Source organism: Amphiprion ocellaris, chromosome 5 (assembly GCF_022539595.1).
Source record: "Amphiprion ocellaris isolate individual 3 ecotype Okinawa chromosome 5, ASM2253959v1, whole genome shotgun sequence".
NCBI classification, from domain to species: domain Eukaryota; kingdom Metazoa; phylum Chordata; class Actinopteri; family Pomacentridae; genus Amphiprion; species Amphiprion ocellaris.
In genome coordinates this window covers 39,441,727-39,468,499 of record NC_072770.1, presented here as the reverse complement: position 1 = coordinate 39,468,499, position 26,773 = coordinate 39,441,727, and the positions used below count along the sequence as shown (strand labels likewise).

The 26,773-nt window shown below is 41.3% G+C and overlaps 2 protein-coding genes across 7 annotated transcripts in view; one reads left to right on the top strand and one right to left on the bottom strand.

The window, feature by feature from the left end:
- nisch (nischarin) overlaps nucleotides 1-14,812 on the bottom strand; it is a 38,540-nt gene extending 23,728 nt beyond the window's left edge. For 3 of the 6 annotated variants that reach the window (XM_023262108.3, XM_023262109.3, XM_055010845.1), the window contains exons 1-4: nucleotides 14,583-14,812; nucleotides 11,454-11,537; nucleotides 1,651-1,833; nucleotides 386-434 (exon numbers count right to left, since the gene is read on the bottom strand). In XM_023262108.3, coding sequence (XP_023117876.1) covers nucleotides 386-434; nucleotides 1,651-1,833; nucleotides 11,454-11,537; nucleotides 14,583-14,663 — 397 coding nt within the window. In that variant the 5' untranslated portion in view covers nucleotides 14,664-14,812. The remainder of the gene's footprint in view (nucleotides 1-385; nucleotides 435-1,650; nucleotides 1,834-11,453; nucleotides 11,538-14,582) is intronic. The other 3 variants (XM_023262106.3, XM_055010844.1, XR_008601746.1) reach the window with 2 other exon arrangements.
- A 4,051-nt stretch (nucleotides 14,813-18,863) lies between these two features.
- wu:fb55g09 (coiled-coil domain-containing glutamate-rich protein 1) lies at nucleotides 18,864-21,557 on the top strand. Its single transcript, XM_023262119.3, has one exon. The coding sequence runs from the start codon at nucleotides 19,919-19,921 to the stop codon at nucleotides 20,501-20,503; it is 585 nt and encodes a 194-aa protein (XP_023117887.1). The 5' UTR covers nucleotides 18,864-19,918; the 3' UTR covers nucleotides 20,504-21,557.
- The last annotated feature ends 5,216 nt before the right edge of the window (nucleotides 21,558-26,773 follow it).

Genomic DNA, 26,773 nt, shown 5'->3' with positions numbered 1-26,773 from the left:
TGGATGTAAAACTGATCTGGGGTCTGTTTTACCAGAACTTGTGTCTATCTGCTGGAGGAACTTCCTTCAGTTGTGGCTGATATTAAATCAAACAACCCATAATAATCTGTGAGTTTAATCTCTAGTGTTTTCTAATAGACTTACATTAATGAGATGAATCAGAGGACAACTTTAAGATTTCTTTGCATTGAAAAAGAGAGGCTCTCCAATCTTGTTATACACCGTATAATGACAATAAAGCATATTCTATTCTATTCTATTCTATTCTATTCTATTCTATTCTATTCTATTCTATTCTATTCTATTCTATTCTATTCTATTCTATTCTATTCTATTCTATTCTATTCTATTCTATTCTATTCTATTCTACATGAAGGGAACTCACCTTTATGGAACAACTCTTCAGCCAGAGCTGCTGTGATGCCATTGATCTCCTGAAAAACACACAAAAAAAACAGCATTTACTTTAAAATAATGACGACTTGAAGCTGCTGGGTTTTAACTAAAGTTTAACAAAGCAAATATGTGTTTAAAAATGTTCTCCTGGTTCATTATTCAGGCATAAACCTTAATTTTAGACACTTGAAAATGGCAAAACTAAACCACTTATAGGAGAAAAAAAAACTGTAAAAGCAGAAAGAACCCTCAGATTTTCAACTCTTGTGTGTGACTTCAGGTTTCATCAGGAAAAAATAACCGAATCCAAGCTCACAAAAGGCGATATTTAACCAAAACCATTTTATTCTACACGCCTCGTTTAAAAATTCACCCGAAAATAAACAGATTCTGTAGAAAAGAAAAGCTACCAGAGGTTATTATTGACTCACACTCATTATTTTAATCCCAGGGTTGATGACGTTATGTTCAAGTACCAGCTGAAAGTTGGAAATCTGATGGTTTCTCTTCTGTTTTCACAGTTTCTGGATGAGAAGTAAAATCTGTTCCTGTTTCCGGTCTCACTTTTTTCCACTTATTTTTGTTGCTGTCTGTTTTATAACATGTGCAGCTCTGGTTTAAAACATGCTCTATTAAAAAACATGAAAGATTTACTTTACTATTAAATATTAAAGTTTATAGGTTACAGGTACAGGTTTACGTGTATTTTCAATTTTAGTTTGAGATTTTCAGCTTTGCACACTGTACATTTTTATTTACATCTTTGGACAGGGTATATTTTTTCAAAATTTTTTTACATTTCTGTACAGTATATTTTTTTAGCTGTTTTTTTCTACATTTTTGCAAACTGTTTTTTTTAGCTATTTTTGTTTTTATTTTTTAAATATTTTTGCACATTGTATTTTTAGCTATTTCATTTTTTGTGCACACTGTATATATTTTACCTTCATTTATTTTATATTTAAACATTACATATTTTTAACCAACAAATTTTGAAAACAGTTTTTTGCACACCGTTTATTTTTTAAGCTACATATTTGTTTTAAACTTTGGTAGGTTTTAGTATTTCTGTCTAAATGTTCCACATCCAGTGTTAAATGTGGAGTTTCTATTTATTAAACGGGACTTTTCCAAACTGATCATCGTGTGATTTCCAGGATTTCCAGGACTGTAAGCGACAGATTCATCTTCTGTGTTTGTTGTTCTCTGTGCTGTAAAACCTGCTGAAGCTGGTTTCTGATGGACTTTACTCACGTAGAGGTGGAAGTGCAGGAAGCAGGCGAGCGCTGTGGGCGTGGCCTGAGGGAACTGCAGCAGCAGCGTCTGCAGATAAAGCTCCAGCTCCTTCTGTCTTCGCTCCACCAGACTCTTGGAGTTCTTCCCCAGAATCTTCTTGGGGGGTAAAAGCCGGCGGTCGACCTTCTTCTCCGCCGCCAGCTGCAGGAAACAAACCAGAATGTGTTTAACCGACGACCAGCAGATAAAAACAGCAGAGGTGGAGGAGAGCTGGAGAAAAGCGAGGATCTGCATCGCTGTAAACGGTTAGATATAAAGGGAAACTACTGCAGATGATTTATGGATTATCTGAGAAGATAAAGCACTGATTCATTAACAATAATACAGCCACGCAGTCATTTTCACATTTATATTATGGACACAAACAATCAGGTCAAATATTTCTGACAAAATGCACTTCAAAGCAGAATTTTAGATTGAGATTTTTAGAGATACAGGTCATCTTTTTTAACCTGGATTTTTTACAATTTTGCACACTGTATACTTTTCAACCTACATTTTTAAAAATATGTTTTGCACTGTATATTTTTTCAACATTTTTTAAAATATTTTTGCACACTGTATATTATTATTTTTTTTTTTTTTTTTTTTTTTTTTTTTTTTTTTTTTTTTTTTTTTGTCTGCATTTGTTCTCATTGTTTAACTCCACAAAAGGGGAGTCAACATTTTATGAGATTGATGCATATTTTAGTCTTGCAGCCAAATATTTTAATATTTAGTGCATGTGTGTGACCATCACCGGCCCTCCCTGAAAGCTAAGCAGATATTCTTTATTAGAATTCCCTATTATGAGCCAGGGAGGGCAGTGCTACACCTCAGTGATGTGTGGGGGAAACAAAGACTGGACAGGACGAACAGGACGAACAGGATGAACAGGGATAGAAAATAACAGGCGTTGCTATTGCAATTAAAGATTGTAAGGTGGTGTGTTATGCCCAACTACTAATTGCCCATCAATAAAAAAAAATAAATAAATAAATAAAAATTTGAAAAAAGAAAAGAAAACCAAACCAACACAAAAGAAAAAGAGATTCAATAATAAATGAACAAATGGTACTGAGCACCATAATTGTGGGTGTCTTGATAGTATAGAATAGAATAGAATAGGCCAGAAAAGGATACTAGTGCGAGAGAGAATGAGTTTAGGGTAGAGACTGGAGAAATTCTCAGCACATTCTGGCGGGACCCATCAATCGCTGAAATGGGACTCGGCAGTAGCTGGCAAGACCTGATCAAACATGCAAGTGTGAAGAACCCCGAAGCCCAGAACAGCAGTCACGGCAAGGCAGGGCCAAGTCAACAGGGCATCCCTCCCCCCGGGCCGTAGGAGCCACAGGACGGCACCCCCAGATAGCCACCGGGGCCACCGTGAACGACGCGAACCCGGAGAACAAGAGGGAGCAGCTACTGACACCCCCTGCGCGCCCAGACCGACCCAGGTGGCCCGGGGCACGAGGACCCACCCGCCACCCAAACCCTAACCCCGCCCACCCCAGTCCCCACCTAACCCCCCACCCCACCACCCGACCCGCCCACCCCCACCCCCTCTCCCTCCCCCGAGGGGGCCAACAGCCCCACACAGCCAGGAAGCCAGACACAGGGGCCGAGCGGCCCACCGAAGGGATGGCAACCAGCCCATCACAAGGCAGGCCACCACCGGGAGCCGGCCAGAGGAAATCGGAGCCGGGACCCGATGTGAGTCCAGAGGGTAAAAATGGACAGTGTGGTGGGGCCCGGCGACGCCGACAGGGAGGCACCCCGCATACCCCCCGCACCAGGCCCCAGGTGAGCGCAGTACACCCAGGGCCCCCACTCCCCGCAATGCGCCCTGACAACCCACCAGGACAGAGCCACCACATGCCACCAGCCCGCAGTACAGCCACAGCGCCCACCAGGACGGCCAATCCAGCCCCCGCAGCCCACCAAGAGCCATCGCACCTGCCCGGACCCGTCGGGCACGCAGGAGAACCCCCCCCGACCACAGCCCCCAGGTCCCGGGGACCCCCCAGCCACAGCAACACGGATGATGGTCCACCCCCGCCACACCATAGCTATAAGGGGGCCGGGTCCCACCAGTGAGGCCATATTAGTGAGATCCCCCCATTACTCCCTGTTAATATGTCTCCCGATCCCAGACTGGAGACATTATCCCTGCACCGTGATAGTGTAACCCTGAGTGTCATGTGGTGCATTAAAAGTGGGGAGGCTGGGCGAGGCGTCCAGGGGGCGGGCCAGAGGACCACAGAGGATGGCTACTCTGCAGCCTACCCTGGCCCAAGTTCCCCGAGCCGTCCCAGACCTACCCCCAAGGTGTGAGTGTATGTGGTGCATTAAAAAGAAATTAGAGAGCAGGGGAGGCAAGCAAGAGGGTGATGGGGAAGAGACAAGGCCGTAGAGCCCTGCCATCCGCCCCACCACAGAGCCCATCATTCCTGCCCCCACCTGCTCTCGGGGCCCTAGCTGTTGTGTCCCTATATGTGCCTAAGACTAACTATATACAGTGACGTGTGGAGTGTGTGAAGTGCACAGTAAGAGGCAGTCTGGTGTGGATCCGGCCCATGAGGAGAGAGCAGCGGGGGAGACAGGTAGTAAGACCACCGGTACTGATGCAGAGGGCCCCCAGAGCCCAGAGGCAAGAGGCCAAGGTGAGCCCACACGAACCCGACCGGCCCGGCCAGCACCGAAACCCCCAGAAGTCGCAGCGCTAGAGCAGCGCCCCGGTAGGCGCCACAGCCCCACCACGGGCCAGCCGCATGCAGCACCCCGCCCCGGAGGGAGGACCAGGCCGCACCAGTAGGAAGCAAGGGCCATGAGCCCCCACGCCCACCCCGGAGCCGGCACGTCCAGGATGCGGGGCGCCCACTCCGCAGCACCACCGAGACCCCACCCACCCCACTACTCCCCAGGACAGCACCGGGCCCGGACAGAAGCCCCCAGCCAGCAGAAATTTATCTCCAGTGGCGGCACACAGGCAAGTACCAAGGCCTGTGCCCGGATGAGCCAGAGCCACCCCCCCAGAGAGACCACCCGGCCCCCATGCCAGACCCCCAGGCAGCGGAGGGCCCCCAGCCCCCCCAGGGGAGGGAGAGGGACGAGGACGAGCGGCCAGGCAGGAGAGGAGGGAGGAGGAGGGAAGCAGAGCAGGAAAGGACAGGGGAGCGACCGGAGGGCCGACCCACCCCAAACCCCAGGGCCAGCCAGGGCGCCCCAGAAGAGACCAGCCGCCGCCACCCCCAAGGCCCCAGGAGAGCGCACAAACCCAGCAGACCCAGGACTCAAAGGGAGAGACACCGGGGACACCCACCACCAGGCAGAGGGGCCCGAGCCACGCTGGCCCCGCAGAGCCAGAGAGCGACCCCAAGAGCAATAGGGAAGGGACACCACCAGTGTATGCACACAGCCTTGAAGTCCATGGTGCCATCCTACTTAAAAAGGTAGAGGGTTAATAAGCTGAAATAAAGCAGAGAGAAGTCAGACCATACACACAGACAGAATAATAATTACAGTTTTATGAGGGAAATGGCATACGCCCACATACAAGCGGAGGCTATAGATTAATATTTATTGATTTAATAAATGGAGACCATTTTTCTTTGAAGGAGTCCAAATGGTTTTTTCTGATAGCAGATATTCTCTCTAGTGAAATGTGTTCTGTGAGGAGGTTCAGCCAATGGGTGATGTTGAGGGCTTTCTTATCTTTCCAGTTAACTAAAATTGTCTTTTTGGCAATGGCGATAGCTGCAAGTGTGGGTTGGATATGAATGTCTGGAAGGGCTGTTTGCGTTAGATCCCCAATTAGGCAAACGTTCGGGGAATGTGGAATCCCGCAGTCCAAAATATTGGAGAGTTTCTGCGTGATTGTTACCCAGAATTGATAGACGGGTGTACAAAGCCACAGAGCGTGAAAGTAAGTGTCAGTCATGTTTTGGGTGCATTGCGTACATGTGTCTGAGCGTGAGAGAAGCCCATTTTATACAGTTTATATTGCGTTATATGCGTTCTGTGAAGCACCTTAAATTGGATCAATTGTAAGTTGGTGTTTTTAGTCATTTTAAATGTGTTTTCACAGATTTGGGTCCAAAAATCAGAGTCAAAAGATTTGGATACGTCTTTTTCCCATTTTTGAGTTGGTAGGTGTATAGAGTGTGTCTTTGAGAGTAAACCATAAATTTTTGAGAGATTCTTCTTATTTCTTGGAGAGAGTTTCACAATGTAGTCGACAAATTCAGGTGGCTGTAAATCCGTTGGCTGTAAAGTAGTCTGAAGCGATGGAATTCTACTTGTAATAGTCTTCTTTACCTGTAGGGTACTGAAGAAAATTTCCATTTCTTATTTCAAATGTTTGGAATAAGTTTATATATGTCCTAAATGTGTTATCATCCAGAAGGTGATGGAGGTGAGTGACTCTCTCTCTGCCCATGTGCTGAAATAAAGAGCTATTTTGTTGTTTGCAAAATAGGGTTGTGCCAGATTGGGGAGAGTATACTGGGTTTTAATTGGGAGCCTGTGGTTTCCAGTGCTTTCCACCAAGCAGACAAGGTGGGAAGCGATCATAGGGTTCTTGAAGCAGGAGTGATGTTTAAGGGCAGAAGTGATAAAGGGAAGGTCAGAGATTTTGATCTGGTTACAATCTAACTGTTCTAGTTCCAGCCAGGAGTTATATTCTTCATGAGGATGTATCCATTTGGTGAGATATTGTATTTGGTTGGATAAATAATAATACATGAAGTTGGGAGCCTCCAGTCCCCCCTTCGGGATTTATTCTTCTGGAGGGTAGTCAGACTGATTTTAGCCTTTTTATTCTTTGAGTAGAATTTACCAATAGCGGAGTCTAATGATTGGAACCACTTTGATGTGGGTTTAAATGGAATCATGGAGAAAAGATAGTTGATTTTAGGTAATATTTTCATTTTGACTGTAGCTATTCGTCCCAAAAGGGAGATGGGGAGGTTGTTCCAACGCCTCAGATCATCACAGACTTTGTCCAAAAGTGGAGTGAAGTTCAGGTGAACTAATTCTGAGAGTTTGGAGGAAATATTTATGCCCAGATATCTGATGTTGCCAGTAGGAAAAGAATAATGCGAGTTTTGGGCTGCGGGCTTCCACGAGTTTTCTGTTAAAGGTAATATAATTGATTTTGACCAGTTGACGGAGTAGTCTGAAAGACGCGAGAAGGTTGTGATGAGGTTAAATACTTCCTTTACTGAAGTTTTGGGTTCTTGTAGATAAAGTAAAATGTCATCTGCGTATAGGTTAATTTTATGTTCAGACTCCAGAGCACAGATACCTTTGATATCGGTGTTCTGACGTACAGCTGTTGCTAATGGTTCGATAAAGATCGCAAACAATAAGGGAGAGAGTGGGCATCCCTGTCTCGTTCCCCTTTGCAGACTGAAGCTTTGTGAAGTGATCCCATTAGTGGTGACTGTAGCCTTGGGTGAGTTGTACAGAGCTGATACCCACTGGATAAATGATTCTCCGAAGCCAAATTTGTGGAGCACAGCAAAGAGAAAGGACCAATTAACTTTGTCAAAGGCTTTTTCTGCGTCTAGTGACATAACAATAGCTTCTTTGTTGTGGCGTTGCGTCAAAGAGATTAGATTTAGAAGTCTTCTGATGTTGTTGGTGGAGTGTCGGCCATTTATAAATCCTGTTTGATCGCTGTGAATTATTGATGGGATGATTTTCTCCAGCCTAGAGGCGAGAGCTTTTGAGATAATTTTGATGTCGGTGTTGATTAGTGACAGAGGTCGATAGCTAGAGGGAAGCGTAGGATCTTTGTCTGGTTTCAATAATAATTTAATTGCAGCTGTATTCATGTGCGGACTGATATAACCATTATTTTTAATCTCTGTCACTGTCCTGAAGAAAAGGGGTGCTAACATTGACCAAAAATGTTTAAGAAATTCAGCAGGGAAACCATCAGGACCAGGTGCCTTGCCTGCTGGCATACTGTCTAATGCACATTGTAATTCTTTCATAGTCAGTGGAGCATCTAATATGTCTCTGTAATTTGACGTTAGTTCGGGCATGTTTAGATTGTTGAGAAAATTATGTATATCTTCTATGTTTGGGTTAACTGCTGCTGAGTATAAACTCTGGTAATAATTATAGAAGGTCTGGTTGATTTCCTGAGGTGACTGAGTATACTTTCCTGAGGGATCCTGAATTGCTGTTATGAAGGATTTTTCTTTATTGCGCTGGAGTTGGTTCGCCAGAAATTTTCCAGATTTATTATTGTGTTCAAAATCATTATATCTTAGTTGTTGTAATAAAAACTCTGTTTTCTTGGATAGGATATTATCGAGGTTTAGTTTTGCATTTTGTAGTTCGGACCATAATTGATCACTTGGGTTTATTGCATAATTCTCTGTAAGTTGTTTAATTTTTTCTTCAATTTCTTTCTCTGTTTGTAGATCTTTTTTTTTCTTGTATGAGGAGTATGATATTATTTTACCTCTGATTACGGCCTTTCCAGTTTCCCAAAGCAAAGATGGAGATAAGTCATTAGAGTCATTGTTTTTTAGAAAGTCTGCCCACTCACTCCTTATTACTCGATCAAATTCTGGATCTTTGAGTAGAGAGATGTTGAGGCGCCAAGTCTGAGGAGGTTTAGGGATGGAATCTGTTTGCAGGCTGAGTGATATTGGTGCATGGTCGCTGATAATGATTGGGTGGATTTTAGTAGTAACTTTATGTGCGATAGAGTTATTTAAGAGGAAAAAGTCAATTCTTGAAAATGTTTTGTGCACCGGAGAGAAAAACGTATAGTCCCTCTTTGTAGGGTTTTTGAGTCTCCAGACGTCGTCTAGTCCGAAATCTTTCATATAGTCATGTATGACTTTAACTGATTGTGACTGTTTAACGTGTATTGGACTATTAGATCGATCTACTGAAGGGTTTAAAACTATGTTGAAGTCACCACCGATAAATAGTTTATTGAGTTAGCAGACTAAGTCTGCTAAGTGAGAGAAAACAGTGTGAAAGAATGCTGAAATCTTCATTATTCGGAGCATAGAGGTTTACAATAGAATATAATTATTTAAGATTGTTGCCTGGATAATAATATATCTGCCCTCTGAGTCCGTTACTGTACTGTTTAAAGTGAATGGAATTCTCTTATGGACTAGAATGGAGAGACCCCTCTTTGTCTGCTGTTAAACAAGATGAAAAGATAATACTATAATTCGAGTCTGATAAACATTTTTCTTCCGACTGTAGTAAATGTGTTTCTTGAAGGAGCAAAATATCTGCCTTTTAATTTAGAGACATAGTCCACTGATTTTAACTCTTTTTGTTTGTGAGCGTATGCCATGAACATTCCAGGTTACGATATTAAACTTGAACATACCAGAGAGAGATGTTCTGTCACTGAGTATGTAGTAATGTAATATAAACCATCTGGTGTGTCGTCCTTGTGAGCTTTCTGTTGGTGTCTGTGAGCTGTGAGTGTTGGAGAGAGATGTATACAGCAGGTCAGGATCTATATATACATTATATAATAGCACATCATTGCCTGACAAACTATCAACAAACACATTATAAAACATACAAGCACAATAAACATGGGGGGTACATAGAGTGTGAGTGAGAGTGTGGAGGGTGAGTGTGTGAGAGGGGGAGAGAGCTAAAGGGAGACATATAGAGAGGGAGAGAGAGAAAAGTAGAAGGAGGAGGGGGTTCTCCAGTGGGGAGTGTAGATTAGGAGAGTGAGACATTTACACCTGTGAGTTTTTTTTTTTTTTTTTTTTTTTAAATAACATTTTCTAACATAAATGACTAAGTGATATATTAAACCTTTAAGCCATTTTTTTTTTTTTTTTTTTTTTTTTTTTTTTTTTTTAGAAGAGCCAGGTGGTAATGGAGGGTTCCCGAAATAGCTGCCCATCTATGTATAGTTTGTCCACAACCAGTGCAGTCCGTTTACCTTTCTGTCTGTGTTCTTTCATGATGGGATATAATACTTTGCGCCTCTCGTTGATTTCCCTGGGAAACTGGTCGTTCATTCCGAACGACGTGCCTTTCAGCTCCCGTCCTTTGCTTCTTACGAGCACTTTCTGCTGGAAGTGCTCGAACTTTGCAATGATGGGGCGGTGTCGGTTTCCTCCTCGGGGTCCGAGCCGGTGGACGCGGTGGAAAGTGATGTTTTTCACCGTTTCCGCAGGGATTTTAAGCGCCGACACCATGAAGTTTTTAACAAGGGTCTCTGGGTTATCCGGTGTGGACTCAGGGATACCAGAAAAGATCAGGTTGTCCCGCATGCTCCTCGACTGGATGTCCAGGACGGTCTCCCTCAGGGTTTTGTTTTCTTTTTTAAGTGTACACACCTCTGAAGTGACCGCTGTCAGCGTGGACCGGAGTTCGGTGTTGTCCCTCTGCAGATCCTCGATCTGCTGGTGGGTGAACTCCAGGCTTGCTTTCAGGTCTTTTATCTCCTGGTGAAGCAAGCTAAGGATATCGAGCTTCTTATTAATTGACTCGAGAACACTTACCTGGATATCCGTGACCTCCAAGTCTTGTGTGTCCGTCGAGGAGTCTGCCTTCTTCCTCTTGCTCGGGTTGGCGTCTTCCATCGTGCACCGGACGAAGTAGTCGTCAATAAAGTTCTCAAGGTCCTCCACTGTGAGCACTACCGTTTCCGATCTTGAGCAGGCTATTTAGTTAGGTTGTTGTTTTATTTATTTATTTATTTTTCATACAAATACGTCGAGATAGCGGCGATTTGTTTACTTCTCATCTAGCAGCTGGGAGCCGCCATGTTGAATTACGTCACTCTCACTGAATCTCGCGATCTCACAGCATCTCGCGATCACCCCCACACACTGTATATTATTAACATATCGTTTTTCAAATTGTAATTTTTTAACCAACTTTTTTTTTTAAAAATTGCACACTGTATATTTTTACCATATTTTTTAAAATATTTTTGCACACTGTATATATATATATATATATATATATATATATATATATATATATATATATATATATATATATATATATATATATATGACATTTTTAAAAATATTTTTGCACACTATATTTTCTATGTATTTTTTAAATATTTTTACACGATATTTTTTATGTATTTTTTAAAATATTTCTTGCATTGTATATTTTTTAAAAATATTTTTAAATATTTTTGCAGTGTATTTTTTTACGTATTTTTAAAAATATTTAATTTCTGTGCATTTTTTTACATATTTATAAAAATATTTTTGCACACTATATTTGTACACATATTTACACTGTATATTTTAATATTTTTTTAAATATATTTTTTGCATGTGTTTTTTAACATATTTTTAAAAATATTTTACTTCTGTATACTTTTTGCACATATTTTTAAAAATATTTTTGCACTGTGTGTGTGTGTGTGTGTGTGTGTGTATATATATATTTAAATTTTTTTTTTTTTTTTTTTTACATATTTTTCACAGATCGTATTTTTTTTACCTACATGTTTTTTTTTCATTTTTGCAGATGAATATATTTTGGAACAGAATATAATGCATTATTGGTGGTTATTATTGGATGGAGATGAATTATAAGTTGGTGCTTTAAACATTATCTCTGACAGAATGAGGAATATGAATTATTAATCAGTCTTAATGACATTTAATCCATTTCCTCTGCAGGATGTCTTCCTTCTGTGACTCTGAATCAACTAGCTTCAGGATATTTCACTGGCAAATAAATTAATTTAGACATAAAGAGATGAAGAAAACAGTCAGAAAACTTCCAGTTTTGTGATCTTCTACCTTCTCATGGAGGTCATGGAAGTCGCTGTAGCGATGCTTCACCGTCCATCGGTGCCGTCCGTCTGTGACGTCGATGATGTAAACCTGAAACACCACAGAAGGATTATTTTGAATAATATTCAAATATGGCGTGACAGCAGAGCGATAGATCGATTATGTTCATTTTGTCATCTTTTTATATTAAAGTTTTCTTTTTTTACTGACAAATTAGTATGGATGGTTTTTATCTTGTGAGTGCAAGATAAAAACCATCCATACTAATTTGTCAGTTAAAAAAAACATTGGCCAGTTACAGTGGAATGTTAGACCATTCATTTTGGACAAATTTCCTGTAATTCTGCAAATGTTCAGTCGTTTTTGATGATTTTCAGTTCACTTCTGAAAAGATTTAAGTAATTTTGGATAATTTTTGAATAATTCTGGACAATTTCAGTGATATTTTGAACAATTTTATGTCATTTTGGATCATTTCTGGAACATTTTCTGGAATTCTGGATCAACAAAAGTTGTCAGAAATGCCAAAAACCATCCCAAAATGATTAAAAAATTGTCCAAAATCTTTACAAATGTACAAAGTGACCCAAAAACTATCCAAAACTACTTAAATCCTTTTGGAAGTTAACTGAAAATCATTAAAAATGACTTTAATATTGAAAAACCTGTAGAATGACATAAAACTTGCCCAAGATGATTTAAAAATCATTCAAAATGACCTAAAATGTGTCTAAAATAATTTGAAAACTATCCAAAAATTGCAGAAATTTTGTCCAGAGTTAGACAAAAGTTAGCAGAAATGACAGAAATCTTCCCAAAATGACTCAAAAATTGTGTAAAATGACTTAAATCTGTTCAGAATGAACTGAAAATAATTAAAATGACTAAAAGCTTGCAGCAGGACATAAGGGGGTTAGAAGCAGAATGGTCTAACCCACTGAGTTTTATATAATTTCTGTAATAATTTAGGGTCTAGATCTTAGTGTCAGAGTGGTCTAACCCACAACCCAGATACAGCGTTACAGTGACCGTTCTGGAAAACACTAAACTTTGAACCCATTTTTCTCCAAAACTACAGAAAGTGGGTCAGACCGCTCTGCTTCCAAACCCTTACTGTCCAAGATGCTTCAGAGATGATCCAGAATTAGTGCTATTCTGCACATTTTCAGTCATTCTGGACGATTTTCAGGTCATTTTAGACACATTTTGAGTCATTTTGGATTATTTTTAAAGCATCTTGGACAAATTATGTGTCATTCTGCAAGTATTCAGTTATTTTTAATGATTTTTACTCCACTTCTGACAAGATTTAAGTAATTTTGGACGATATTTGAGTCATTTTGGACAATTTCAGTAATATTTTGAACACATTTTTGTTGTTTTAAATCATTTCTGGAAAATTTCTTGTAATTCTGGATCAACAAAAGTTGTCAGAAATTACAAAAATCTTCCAAAAATGACTCAAAAATTGTCCAAAATTACATAAATCTTTTCAGAAATGAAGTGAAAATCATTAAAAATTACTGAAAATTTGAACAACACAAAGTTTGTCTAAGATGCTTTAAAAGTTTTCCAAAATATGTCCTAAATGACTGGAAAATGATCCAAAATGAGATGTCATTTGTTCAGAATGACATGAAAATAGTCTAAAATGACTGGAAAATGATCCAAAATCAGTTATAATTTCTTTGAAATGATTAAAAATGATCCAGAATGATGGAAAATGTGCTGAATAACACAAAATTTGTCCAAGATGTTTTAAAAATCCTCCAAAATTACTCAAAATGTGTCTAAAATGACCTGAAAATTATCCAAAGTAGCAGAAAATTTGTCCAGAATTTCACAAAAGTTGTCAAAAATGACAAAAATCTTCATTTTTCCTTTTTCCTACAGTCCTTGATATATTCATCTGTGATGTGTTGTTAGAAAACTCAACCAAGTCGAGGCTCCAAATGGTGACATTTCATCAAAACCACTTCATTCAACACGACTAAATTAAAATAAACTCTTGGCTCTGATTTAGTTTTGTAGAAAACAAAAAGAAAACTCAGAGCTCCTAGGTGAAGTCATGAGTTATCCAACAGTCACATGATGACAGAAACTAATGAAACTGGAAATAGTTCAACAGCTGGAATGTTGATCCCACTTTTTCTTTCATCTTTAGAAAATAATTTCTACTTTTTTAATGATTTCTGTCTTTCTAACTCATCTCTGAGTTCTCCTTCATGTTGTTCTGGTTCCAGAGATGCAGGACTTTAAAATGAACCACAAGGAAGAAAAAACACCCAGAAACTGCTGCTTCAGACTTCAGTGTCATTCTGCATATTTTCAGTCATTCTGGATCATTTTTAATCACCTGAGAGAAATTCTGACTGATTTTGGACCATTTTCCTGTAATTTGGGACACATTTTGGACGATTTTTGAGTCATTTTGGATGATTTTTGTCATTTCTGACAACTTTTGTGTAATTCTGGACAAAATTTCTGCTATTTTGGATCATTTTCAAGTCATTTTAGACAAATTTTGAGTCGTTTTGGAGGATTTTTAAAAGATCTTAGTCAAATTTAGTGTCATTCTGCAAATTTTCAGTCATTCTGGATAATTTTTAATCATTTCAGACATATTCTGACTGATTTCGAATCATTTTCCAGTCATTTTAGACGGTTTTGTGTCATTATGGAAAACTTTTAAAGCGTATTGGACAAATTTTGTGTCATTTTCAATGATCTTCAGTTCACTTCTGGAAAGCTTTAAGTAATTTTGGACGATTTTTGAGTCATTTTGGAAACATTTCTGTCATTTCTGGTTCCATCCGCAGGTCTGCAGGAATCTAGATTAAAAATGTAGGGAAGACGGAAGAAGCTGTCGGCTCTGAAAACTGCAGAGAAAGCACTTTAAACGAGCAGCTCAGTTAGCAATTAGCCTGTTAGCTGTTAGCCTGTTAGCTCCAGCCAGAGCAGCATAAAGTCCCGCTTACCGCAGTGACGCTAACATAAAGTCCGCTAACCGAACAGCAAATACATTCACTGATGAATAAATTCTTCCAACATTACGGTGCTGTCACAGCCTCAGACCTGAAGCTACGATAGCTACCAGCTAAGCTACCAGCTAAGCTACCAGATAAGCTAACTCACCGTGTAGTTTTCCACCAGCTCCGAGCCCACGACACACACTTTCCTCTCCGACAGCTCCTCTGAAAACAGCGCAGAATCCATCCTGAGACCGAAGCGTATCTTTCAGAGAGTAAAAACCTGCTAATTAAACCGGTTTTACTGGATGTTTTACTGGTTGCTTTACCGGAGGTTTTACCGGATGTTCGGCGTCTGCTCTCCCGCCGCCATGTTTGTTGTGATGTGAAGCCGCTGACTGAACAGAAAACTTTATTTAAAACGCTTCACTCACAGTTTCTTAAACTTTATTGAAAAGCGACCCGCGATCAGCGTATGAACTGCTCTTTATTCCATATTAAATAAATAAACAAATAAAAAACAAACAAATAAATACTTGTGTAATAACAATCAAATCAGAACAAGTCATTACAAATACAAAAAATATGACTATTACTACACTACTGTTACTACCACTACTACTACTACTGATACTACTACTATTACTAATAATAACACTGATGCTACTGCTATTACCACTACTACCACTATTACTATTAATACAACTACCAATACTACTACTACTAAGACAACTATTACTACTACCAAAACAACGACTGCTATTACTACTACTACTAGTACAACTACTACTAATATTACTACTACTGTGACAACTACTACTATTGATACTACTACCAATACTACTAATACAACTATTAGTGTCTCTAAATGTGTGTTTGCATAGTTTTGTGGTCATTTTTTTGTAAATTTTGTGTCTCAGTTTCCTGTTTTATGTCTATTTTTCATTATTTTTTTGGGTCATTTTATGGCTGTTTTGTGTTTTTTCACTGCTTTGTGTCTGTTTTGCGTAGTTTTTGGTCATTTTCTGTCAGTAACAAAAGAACAATCAAAAACTGACCAAAAAGCGACCAAAAAAATATTAAAAACAGACAGAACTAAAAAATACATACAAAATTGACAAAAATGACTAAAAAAAACAACTATCAAAACACACACAAAGATAAGATAAGATAGATAAAGATAAGATAAAGTTCTTTATTTCTCCCCACTCCAGGGGAAATTTACATTGTTACAGCAGCTTTATTTACAATATATACAAGGGTGGCAAAATTTTTTAACAGAAAAAATAAAAATAAAGTTTAAAAGTGCAGAGATGTGCAGTGCAAGAATGTCAGTGCAAATTTTATGGTTTGGGGTGGTAATGATATAGTCCAGTTTATGTTAACATCAGCCAGTGATGCTGATGTTGTAAAGTCTTATAGCAGATGGGATGAAGGACCTGCGATAGCGCTCTTTCTTGCAGGGTGGATGTCTCAGTCTGCTGCTGAAGGAGCTGCTTAAAGACCCCACAGTGTCATGCAGTGGGTGAGAGGGATTGTCCATGATGGATGTGAATAGTGTTTTTTGGTTTTATGCCTGTCTTTTGGTTGTCCTTTTGTTATTTTTTGGCTGCTTTGTTTATTTTGGGCTGTTCTGTGTCTGTTTAGAGAAGTTTTTTTGTAAGTTTTGTGTCTGTGTTTTCTGTTTTATGTCTGTTTCTGGTTGTTAATTTTGTCTTTTTTCTGTTTTCTGCCTGTTTTTATGATTTTTTTTGGTCACTTTTTGTGAGTTTTCTGTCTGTGTTTCCTATTTTATATCTATTTTTGACTTTTTTGTCACTTTGTGGCTCTACTGTGTTTTTTTTTCCACTATTTTGTGTGTTTTGATAGGGGTTTTTTTGGTCATTTTTTTGGTCAATTTTGTGTGTATTTTTTAGTTCTGTCTGTTTTTAATAATTTTTTGTCACTTTTTGGCAGATTTGTGGTGATTTTTTGGGTATTGGTCAGTTTTTGATTGTTCTTTTGTTACTTTTTGGCCGCTTTATTTATTTTTGTCCGTTTGCAGTCTGTTTCTAGTAGTTTTTTGTTGAACCAGTTTGTCTTGCTGCTGTGATAAATTTACTGTTTGACCACCTGGTGGCGCTACAGGCTCAGTTCTGACTGGAACACAAACAGCAGTTAGAGATTCCAGCCTGAAGAGGCAGCAGGAGGAAAAAATGGAAAAATAACAGAAGCAGGAAAGAAAAACATGTCAGAGCAGAAACCAGGCTGACTTAGTGGATAGACCTGGGGTCCGTTTCACGAAGCAGGTTTAGTGAAAACTCTGAGTCTGTTAACCCTGAAATGAGGGAAACTCAGAGTTTTCCGTTTCACAAAGGGAGGTAACTCAAACCAGAGACAGAGGGGTAACTCTAGCCTGTTTCACAAAGAGGGGTAACTTAAACTCTCGGTCAGTTACCATAGTAACAGACTCTATGACTCTAACCTGGTCGGGACCAGGTTTATCTCAGTAAACCTCGATTCTCTCAGTCTCCGCCCTCTTTCAGTCACACACCATTTGATTTCCTCATTCATTCAGTCATCAGGTGAGTTTTGGTGAAGTCTAATTCTGCCGTGTGTCAAAATGACGTCCTTTTATTAACGATCCAGTGGATGAAGGAGCAGAATTACTGCACAGAGAATTAAATATTCGTCAGGAGATTGTTATCAGACCGCGCATAGATGTTCTCACATTTCTGGACAGTTATCTTTTTGAACGGTACCGTTTCACCTCACAGTCCATAATCTACATACAACCTAATCCATCCTTACATTTACAACTTTACCAACCACAGTCATGCTCTCACATCCCAGCAGATATTGTGTGTTGTGCTGCGGTTCTTTGCAAATGGGAGTTTTTTTATATAATGTCGATAAGTTCTTTGAACTTTTATTTCGCTCCCTTTGAGAAACAATGTCGGAGATGCAGAGCACTTCAGTAAGACAACTGTATGCAGGACGGTCAGAAAAGTGTGTGTGTGTATATATATAGTTGGCTGAGTAGAAGTCTGTGTTAGTTTAAATAGGCTTAATTATTTAACAGAACATGATATGGATGCAGACATTTAGGCTGTGTGTGGGATAAAACCACTGCACAGTAAAACAGCCACTTAATATTTAGGCTACTTTACAATGTAAAACATGATCAAAATGAGGTAGCTCCATGAGATTATGCTGACTTCTTACCTGTTTGAACAATGTTTTTATATTTCATCTTAAGCTTCTCCCCTGCAGGATTGCACCTAAATGAAATAACTTAATAGGCTACTATTCAAACAGTTTTCCTGTAATATTATTGTGATTTAAACTTACGCATTGACAGGGCAGCAATGTTCTCCCACACCGTCTCCCTCTCTTTTGCAGCTGCAGGTGTTGCACTTCTTTCTAAAAACGTGTTCAAACTCGCTATATAAGCGCATTAAGATTTCCAATTCAAACGGTGTAGTACTCCGCTTCCCCGTTGCCATGGTGACTTATTGAATCAGCGCTCCATTGATACTGGCTTTTCAGAGTTGTGGTGCACGCGCTTAACTCCGGGTGAAACTACTCTGAGTTGATTAAACCAACTCAAATCAGCCGTTGTGAAACCAAAAACTCAGAGTTTTCTATCTCAGAGTAGATCAACTCAGAGTTCAGGGTTAAACTCAGAGTTTGTTGAACCTGCTTCGTGAAACGGACCCCTGAACACACACAGACTCACAAAGACACACAATAACACACACAGACACACAAAGATACACATAACACACACAGACACACAAAGATTAACAATAACACACAATAATACATAGTAACACACAATAAAACACACAATAACACACACTGACACACAATAACACACACAGACACACACAGACACACAAAGACTCACAATAACACACAATAACACACACTGACACAATACAGCACACATCACATAAAGACACAGAAAGACTCACATTGACTCACAAAGGCACACAATAATACACAAAGACACACAATAACACACAATAAAACACACAACACACAATAACATAAAGAAACACAATAACAAACACAGAAAGACACACAATAACACACACTGACTCACAATAAAGCACACAATAACACATAAAGACACAGAAAGACTCACATTGACTCACAAAGACACGCAATAAGACACAAAGACACAATAACACAATAAAACACACAACACACAAAGACACACAATAACACACACTGACTGACAAAGACACACACACACACACACACACACACACACCCACACACACACACACACACACACACACACACCCACACACACACACACACACACACACACACACACAGCAGATTACAGATCGGCTTTCTGTAATCTGCTGTGTGTGTGTGTGTGTGTGTGTGGGGGGGGGGGGGGGGGTCGTCTTTGTGAGTCAGTGTGTCAGAGGGGCGGGGCTCCAACAGCCGTGGTTCAGATTTCAGCTGCTGAAACTGAGGCGGAGTGAACCATCAGACTGCAGGGAGGATCTTTGTGCTGATCAGACAGACAGACAGGTAGACAGACAGACAGACAGACAGACAGACAGACAGGTAGACAGACTGGTAGACAGACAGACAGACAGACAGACAGGTAGACAGACAGACAGACAGACAGACAGGTAGAAAGACTGGTAGACAGACAGACAGACAGACAGACAGACAGGTAGACAGACTGGTAGACAGACAGACAGACAGACAGACAGGTAGACAGACTTGTAGACAGACAGACAGACAGACAGACAGACAGACAGACAAACAGGCAGACAGACTGGTAGACAGACAGACAGACAGGTAGAAAGACTGGTAGACAGACTGGTAGACAGACAAACAGACAGACAGACAGACAGACAGGTAGACAAACAGGTAGACAGACAGGTAGAAAGACTGGTAGACAGACTGGTAGACAGACAGACAGACAGACAGGTAGAAAGACTGGTAGACAGACAGACAGACAGGTAGACAGACAGACAGACAGACAGGTAGAAAGACTGGTAGACAGGTAGACAGAAAGACAGACAGACAGGTAGACAGACAGATCAAACAGTCATGTAATAATACCCTGAATAAAGTGGCTCATGCGTGGTAAAGCTCCGACAGTGGTTTAGTCCCCCCCTCCAGTCTGTGTGAATGGACTCGTCCAGCTCCTTATTAGGCAGCAGCAGGGGGCGGGGCGGCTCAGCTGGATCAGCTGATGCAGCAGGTCTGAGGTTCTGGTGGGCCACATATTAACTCCTGGGCCTCAGCAGCCCCTCAGCTGTCCCTGCAGGTTGCACCCGGACCAGACTGGACCGAACCGAGCCGGACCGGACCGGAGGAGAGACCGCAGCCCAGAGCCAAGCTGCCGCCGAGTAGGCGATGCAGCAGCCGAAGCCGGAGGTGGAGAAGAACAGGACGGACCGTGAAAAGGTAGAAGAACCGGAGGAGGTCTAGACCCGGAGCGGCTCTCTGCAGCCCGGACCATGTGAGACCCGGACCACGTCCTGAGAGATGCCGGCCCGGAGGTTGTGGCTGCAGGAGCGGAGGAAGCCCGGACGGTCCCGGAGCGGCGGGGGGCGGCGGGCCGCGGGGAGAGGCGGGCCCCGGGGCCGCCGAGCACCGGACAGACTGGCGCTGAGACCCGTCAACGTGAAGGGGAACCGGGCCCGGGGCATGCGGGCCCCCAAGAACACCAACCAGTTCCTGATGCACGAGAAGTACCAGATGCTGCACCTCCGGTCCGACTCGGTAGGGGGCGACAGCTGCAGCTCCGACAGCGACCCGGACCTCACCGACATGGACTCATACCTGGGGGTCCTGGAGAACGCCAGAGGAGCCCTACTGGACAGTCCAAACCCGCACGCGTCCAGCCCACCAGGACCCTTCCTGGTCCTGCAGGAGGGTCTGGTTCTAGACCAGGAGGGTCTGGTTCTGGACCGGGAGGGTCTGGTTCTGGACCAGGAGGGTCTGGTTCTGGACCAGGTTCTGCAGGAGGACAGCCTGCAGTACTTCCCCTCTGAGGACGACCTGCTGCAGAGCCAGAACTTCATGCAGAAGGACTTTGTGGACTTCTGTGACGTTCTGAGGAGACTTTAGGAGACATTTTGTTCTCTGCAGGTCTGTGGACCAGAACCAGGTCCAGGAGCCTTCAAAGACCGCATTCCCAGGAGGAGATTCTTCAGCAGAACCAAACCTTTTAAAGCTTTGTGGGGTTTTTTTTTTTTTTTAACATTTCTGCATTTTTTATGAGACTTTAAAGAGCAACAGGAGAAAAGAGTTTCCTGCTTTAACAGACTGAGAGGCTCTACTGGGCTGTGTGTGTGTCTGTCTGTGTGTCTGCTTGTGTCTGTGTGTGGGTCAGGAAACAAAATGACAAAAAACATGAGAGGGAAGACAAAAATCAACAAAAACAAGACAAAATATTACAAAAATGAGACAAACGACAAAACAAAGCAAAAAGAGAAAAAAATTTGACAAAAAGTTACAAAGCGACAAAAATGAGACAGAAAACTACCCAAACGAGACCAAAAATGACAAAAACAAGGAACAAAACGACAAAAAAGTAGACTAACAACACAAGCAAGACAAAAAACCCAAAAATGACACAAACCATGGACAAAACAATGACTAAAGTGAACTACAAAATGACAAAAATAACACGAAACACAAGCGAGACAAAAAGGAAACACAAAACAACAAAAACGAGAAACAAAACGACAAAAACATGAGAGGAAAGACAAAAATCAGACAAAAAAGCAACAAAAACAAGATAAAATATGACAAAAATGAGACACAAAATGAAAAAAGAGACAAACGACATGAAACAAAGCAAAATAGAGGCAAAAAATTTGACAAAAAAGTTACAAAGTGACAAAAACAAGACAAAAAAAAAAAACGACACAAACTAGACCATGCTGTGTGTCTCTGTTGTGTGTCTGTTGCATCTGTGTCTGTGGTTGTGTGTGTCTGGTTGTATGTCTGTTGTGTGTCTGCTGTTGTTGTTGCTCACACAAAGAGAAATGGGCTGGATGTGGGAGTGAGCCCCAGCAACCAATCAGCAGCCAGCAGGGCGGGTCAGGCTGCGGCTGATTGGCTGCTGCTGCCTGTGATGAATAAAAGCCTTTAGACTGTAATAAAGAAGGAACAGTGATCTGGGTGGAGTGTTTCTGTGATGATGATGATGATGATGATGATGACGATGAAGAGTTTTTATGAGTCAGAGACAGAAATAAATCAGCAGAGAAACATGAAGCTCCTACAGCAGGACAGAGTTCCAGCTGAGAAGAAACAGAAACTCAGAAATAAACAGGAAATAGAGACAGAAAATGTCCGTTATGAAATGTTGCAGATTTTTTCCCCCATGTTTTAAACTAAAATGAGCAGAAAGTGTAACTCAACATGTGTAAACACCACTAGATGTTCCTGTTGAGGCCTTCAGGGACTCAGCTGCTCCTCAGATGTTCTGCTAGAGGTAAAGTGGATTATATGAGAACTAATCAGACTATCAACAGCTGAGGAACCAGCTCTGCTCTCAGACATCACTGAACGATCACAGGATGAAAACAGACTTTATTTAATATGTTGTTGTTTTATTCTCAGAATGTTGTCATTTAAACAGTAAATAATTTAGTTCCTGTTCTAACAGCTGGATGGAGAAAGTAGTTCACTGTGCATGGAGTCAGCTCTGATTAGTGGTACAATGACTCCTTCTAGACCTCCTGATTAGTGGTACTATGACTCCTATACCTCCTGATTAATGGTACTATGACTCCTTCTAGACCTCCTGATTAGTGGTACTATGACTCCTTCTAGACCTCCTGATCAGTGGTACTATGACTCCAACTAGACCTCCTGATCAGTGGTACTATGACTCCTATACCTCCTGATTAGTGGTACTATGACTCCTATACCTCCTGATTAATGGTACTATGACTCCTTCTAGACCTCCTGATTAGTGGTACTATGACTCCTTCTAGACCTCCTGATCAGTGGTACTATGACTCCAACTAGACCTCCTGATCAGTGGTACTATGACTCCAACTAGACCTCCTGATTAGTGGTACTATGACTCCTTCTAGACCTCCTGATTAGTGGTACTATGACTCCTATACCTCCTGATTAATGGTACTATGACTCCTTCTAGACCTCCTGATTAGTGGTACTATGACTCCTTCTAGACCTCCTGATCAGTGGTACTATGACTCCAACTAGACCTCCTGATCAGTGGTACTATGACTCCAACTAGACCTCCTGATTAGTGGTACTATGACTCCTTCTAGACCTCCTGATTAGTGGTACTATGACTCCTATACCTCCTGATTAGTGGTACTATGACTCCAACTAGACCTCCTGATTAGTGGTACTATGACTCCTATACCTCCCGATTAGTGGTACTATGACTCCTTCTAGACCTCCTGATTAGTGGTACTATGACTCCTATACCTCCTGATTAGTGGTACTATGACTCCAACTAGACCTCCTGATTAGTGGTACTATGACTCCTATACCTCCCGATTAGTGGTACTATGACTCCTTCTAGACCTCCTGATTAGTGGTACTATGACTCCTATACCTCCTGATTAGTGGTACTATGACTCCAACTAGACCTCCTGATTAGTGGTACTATGACTCCAACTAGACCTCCTGATTAGTGGTACTGTGACTCCTCCTAGACCTTCTGATTAGTGGTGCTATGACTCCTTCTATATCTCCTGATTAGTGGTACTGTGACTCCTCCTAGACCTCCTGATTAGTGGTACTATGACTAAACTCTGTTTTGTCCTTAAAGGTGATTTATTTTCCAGTAAAACACCAGATTTTGCTGCTAGAATCATCTTCATCCTGTCTGAGTCTCACTGAGAACTTCCGTTTAATCTGCACATTAGTGAAGCTGTAGAGCAAAACTCGCTGGGTTTATGACTTCCTGCTTTCTTCTTGACTGATTTCCTCATAGAACCAGCAGAGACGCTCTGGGCGGAGGGATACGCTGCATTAACTAGTCCCTCCACAGTGCTGTAACAGCCTGGTGTCATGGGAATACTAGAAATACTGGGAATAATGAGCCTGTTGGTGTGTTTCTGAACTTTGCTTCCTGGAGATGAAAAACAACCTGAACCCTGAAATCAAGACGAGAGAGGAACGACAACACACACAGCAACACACACAACAACACACAGTAACACAACAACACAGAGTAACACAACATACACAGTAGCACAACACACACAATAACACAACACACACAGTAACACAACACACACAGTAACACAACAGCACACGGTAACACACAACACACAGGAGCAACACCAACACACAGTAACACAACACACACTAACACAACACACAGTAACACAACACGCAGTACCACAACACACACAGTAACACAACAACACACAGTAACACAACAACACACACAGTAGCACACCAGCACACAGTAACACAACACACACGGTAACACAACACACACGGTAACACAACAGCACATGGTAACACACCAACACACAGTAACAACACACAGTAACAACAACACGCAGTAACACAACAACACACAGGAGCAACACCAACACACAGTAACAACACACAGTAACAACAACACGCAGTAACACAACAACACACAGGAGCAACACCAACACACAGCAACAACACACAGTAACAACACGCAGTAACAACAACATGCAGTAACACACAGTAACACAACACACACAGTAACACACACAGACTAAACCAGTTTATGCCCAGATTAAGCCAGTTTAACTCCAGATTGAACCAGTTTAAACCCAGATTGAACCAGTTTATGCCCAGTTTATGCCCAGATTAAACCAGTTTATGCCCAGATTAAACCAGTTTATCTCCAGATTAAACCAGTTCATCCCCAGATTAAACCAGTTCATCCCCAGATTAAACCAGTTAAACTTCAGATTGAACCAGTTTAACTCCAGATTAAACCAGTTAAACTTCAGATTGAACCAGTTTAACTCCAGATTAAACCAGTTTATCCCAGATTAAACCAGTTTAATTAAAGATTAAACCAGTTTAACTCCAGATTAAACCAGTTTAACTCCAGTTTGTTAATAAATCCTCATCAGACAGACGTTCTATTAAATGTGAGGAACGTATTAGTTTAAATGTTGAGTTTGTGAGAATCTGAATCAGAATCCCAATCAGAGCCTGACTTCACCTGCTCATGTTAAACAGCAACACACCTGGACTCAGGTAACACACACCTGTCCAGGTTGACTCCACGTTGTGTCATATTCACCTGCTCAGGTTGTGAGATGGTCGTTTCTGTGAGATAGAAGACAAACTACTTCTCTCCAGTGAAGATGTTTATTCTCTAAGATCAGGAACTAAAAGAATCTCCATCGAGAAGCTTCGCTGTGTGGAACATCCTTCCAGGAAAGATCACTCTGATATGAACACACCTGCTCACTACGCTGAAATGTGATTGGTTAAAAAACATAAACAGAATTCACTACGCTGGAATGTGATTGGTTATAAAACATAAACAGACTTCACTGCTGGAATGTGATTGGTTATAAAACATAAACATAATTCAAACAGTGGAATGTGATTGGCTAAAAAACATAATTATGTACAAAAAAAGCACTCTAAAGTAATCAGATTACTTCCACAAAGATCAGCATCAACAAACATGGAAGGAACTCCATGAAGATCTAAAGTTCCAGCACCAGAGCAGAAAGTCAAAGAACCAAAGTGAGTCCAGCTGCTTCAGACTTGGTTCAGGGGTTCTCCATGGAAACCAGAGTTAGTGTGAAGCTCAGACAGTGTGACGGAACCTTCAGAACATCAGCCTCTATGGACAGAGGACCAGAACTAAACCTGGCTGCTGCTCACAACTAAACTTCCTGATGCTGAAGAACATGAGAAGAAGCCTGATGGATGCTGGAGAACATTCTTTGGTCAGATGAAGATCAATGAGTTGGGCTCAGATGGAGTCCAGATGTTTGGTGAGAACCTGACCAGGACTACCACAGTGGATCATAGTCCTGACAGTGAAGTACGGAGGTGGTGGTATGATGATCTGGGGCTGCATGAGGTCAGAGGGTGTTGAAGACATTTCTAGATGCAGCATGAAGGTCTGAGGAGGAACCAGAAGATGTTCAGATCTCTGAGATCCTTCTTCATGGTGACTGAACTGAACTTTTACACTTTACTTCCTTTATTTCTGGTTTTTAGCTGGTTTCCATCCAGAGCTGCCAGTGGTTGAACCTCCAACCCTACAAGTCATTGAGCATCTCATCCAAATGTGTTTTTGTCTTTCCAAACTCATCAATGACCTTCTGACTCTGATCAGCTGACTGGATGATGGCATCTCTTAACTTCCTGTCCTCCTCAGGGGTTGCAGTGACTCTGAAGACCTTAACGATGAGAATCCGCAGATTTTCCATAAACTCAATCGCTGACTCAGATGTAAAAAGAGCTCCTAAACTCAGCACCTTCAGTTCAGACACTCGTCTGAGGATCTTCTCAAACTCCTCCATGTTGGTCCGAGTGTTTCCAGACTGATATTCAGCTGCTTTTTCCTCCAACTTTTCACACATCTCCTTTATTTCTTCCAGGATTCTCTTCAGTGGTTCAACATTCTCCTTAAATTCTTTCCCCAGCTTTTCTACTTTCTCTGCACTTTCACTTTCTGACCACATCTTTTTTATCTGCATATCTCCACATCTGCATTCTTTTTACTTCCTCACGAATCTTCTGTAACTCATACACTATCCTACTCATCCATGATTCTCTGATGTTAAACTCTTGGATGAATGAAATTCCTGCTTTAATAACTTTGTTCATTAATTCAGATAAATCAGGAGGCAGCTCTCTGCTCCACTTTCTTCTTGGTTTTGATGCCATCTTGTGAAGGTTCCTCTGGACGAGTTGAGGAGTTTTCTGGTCTGGATTGTAAAGCTCAGGTGAAGATTGTAAAACCTGTGGACAAAAACAGACATCATCGTTCTGAGGTTCAGAATCTAAAGCAGACAAACGTTCATAGAACACTCTGAGGGTCATTCAGGTAGAACATCCATCAGTTCCTAAGAACATAGAAATCTGTAGTCTTATTTTTTCTGTAACCAGAGCGCAGCATTAACAATCTATGGGGACTACAGCTCCTGTTTCCAGACTAAAGCTTCCAGTGATGCAGGTTGAGGATCAAACGTTCCGTCATTCATTGGTCCTCAGAACATTCCTCAGACCAACATCTTCCACTGAACCAATCAGAATGCAGTCTGTAGATAACTACTTCTCTGTGATGTCTGTTAGCTCGTCTAGTTTTAGTTCATCTCTGCAGCCCCATGCTCTCTGCTGCATGTAGCAGCCCTGGCGTGCACCCCACAGACTGCCGGCTGCAGA

What these genes read in the sequence shown, in the direction of transcription:
- wu:fb55g09 (XM_023262119.3), top strand. Translation starts at nt 19,919, where the DNA reads ATGCCGGCCCGGAGGTTGTGGCTGCAGGAGCGGAGGAAGCCCGGACGG.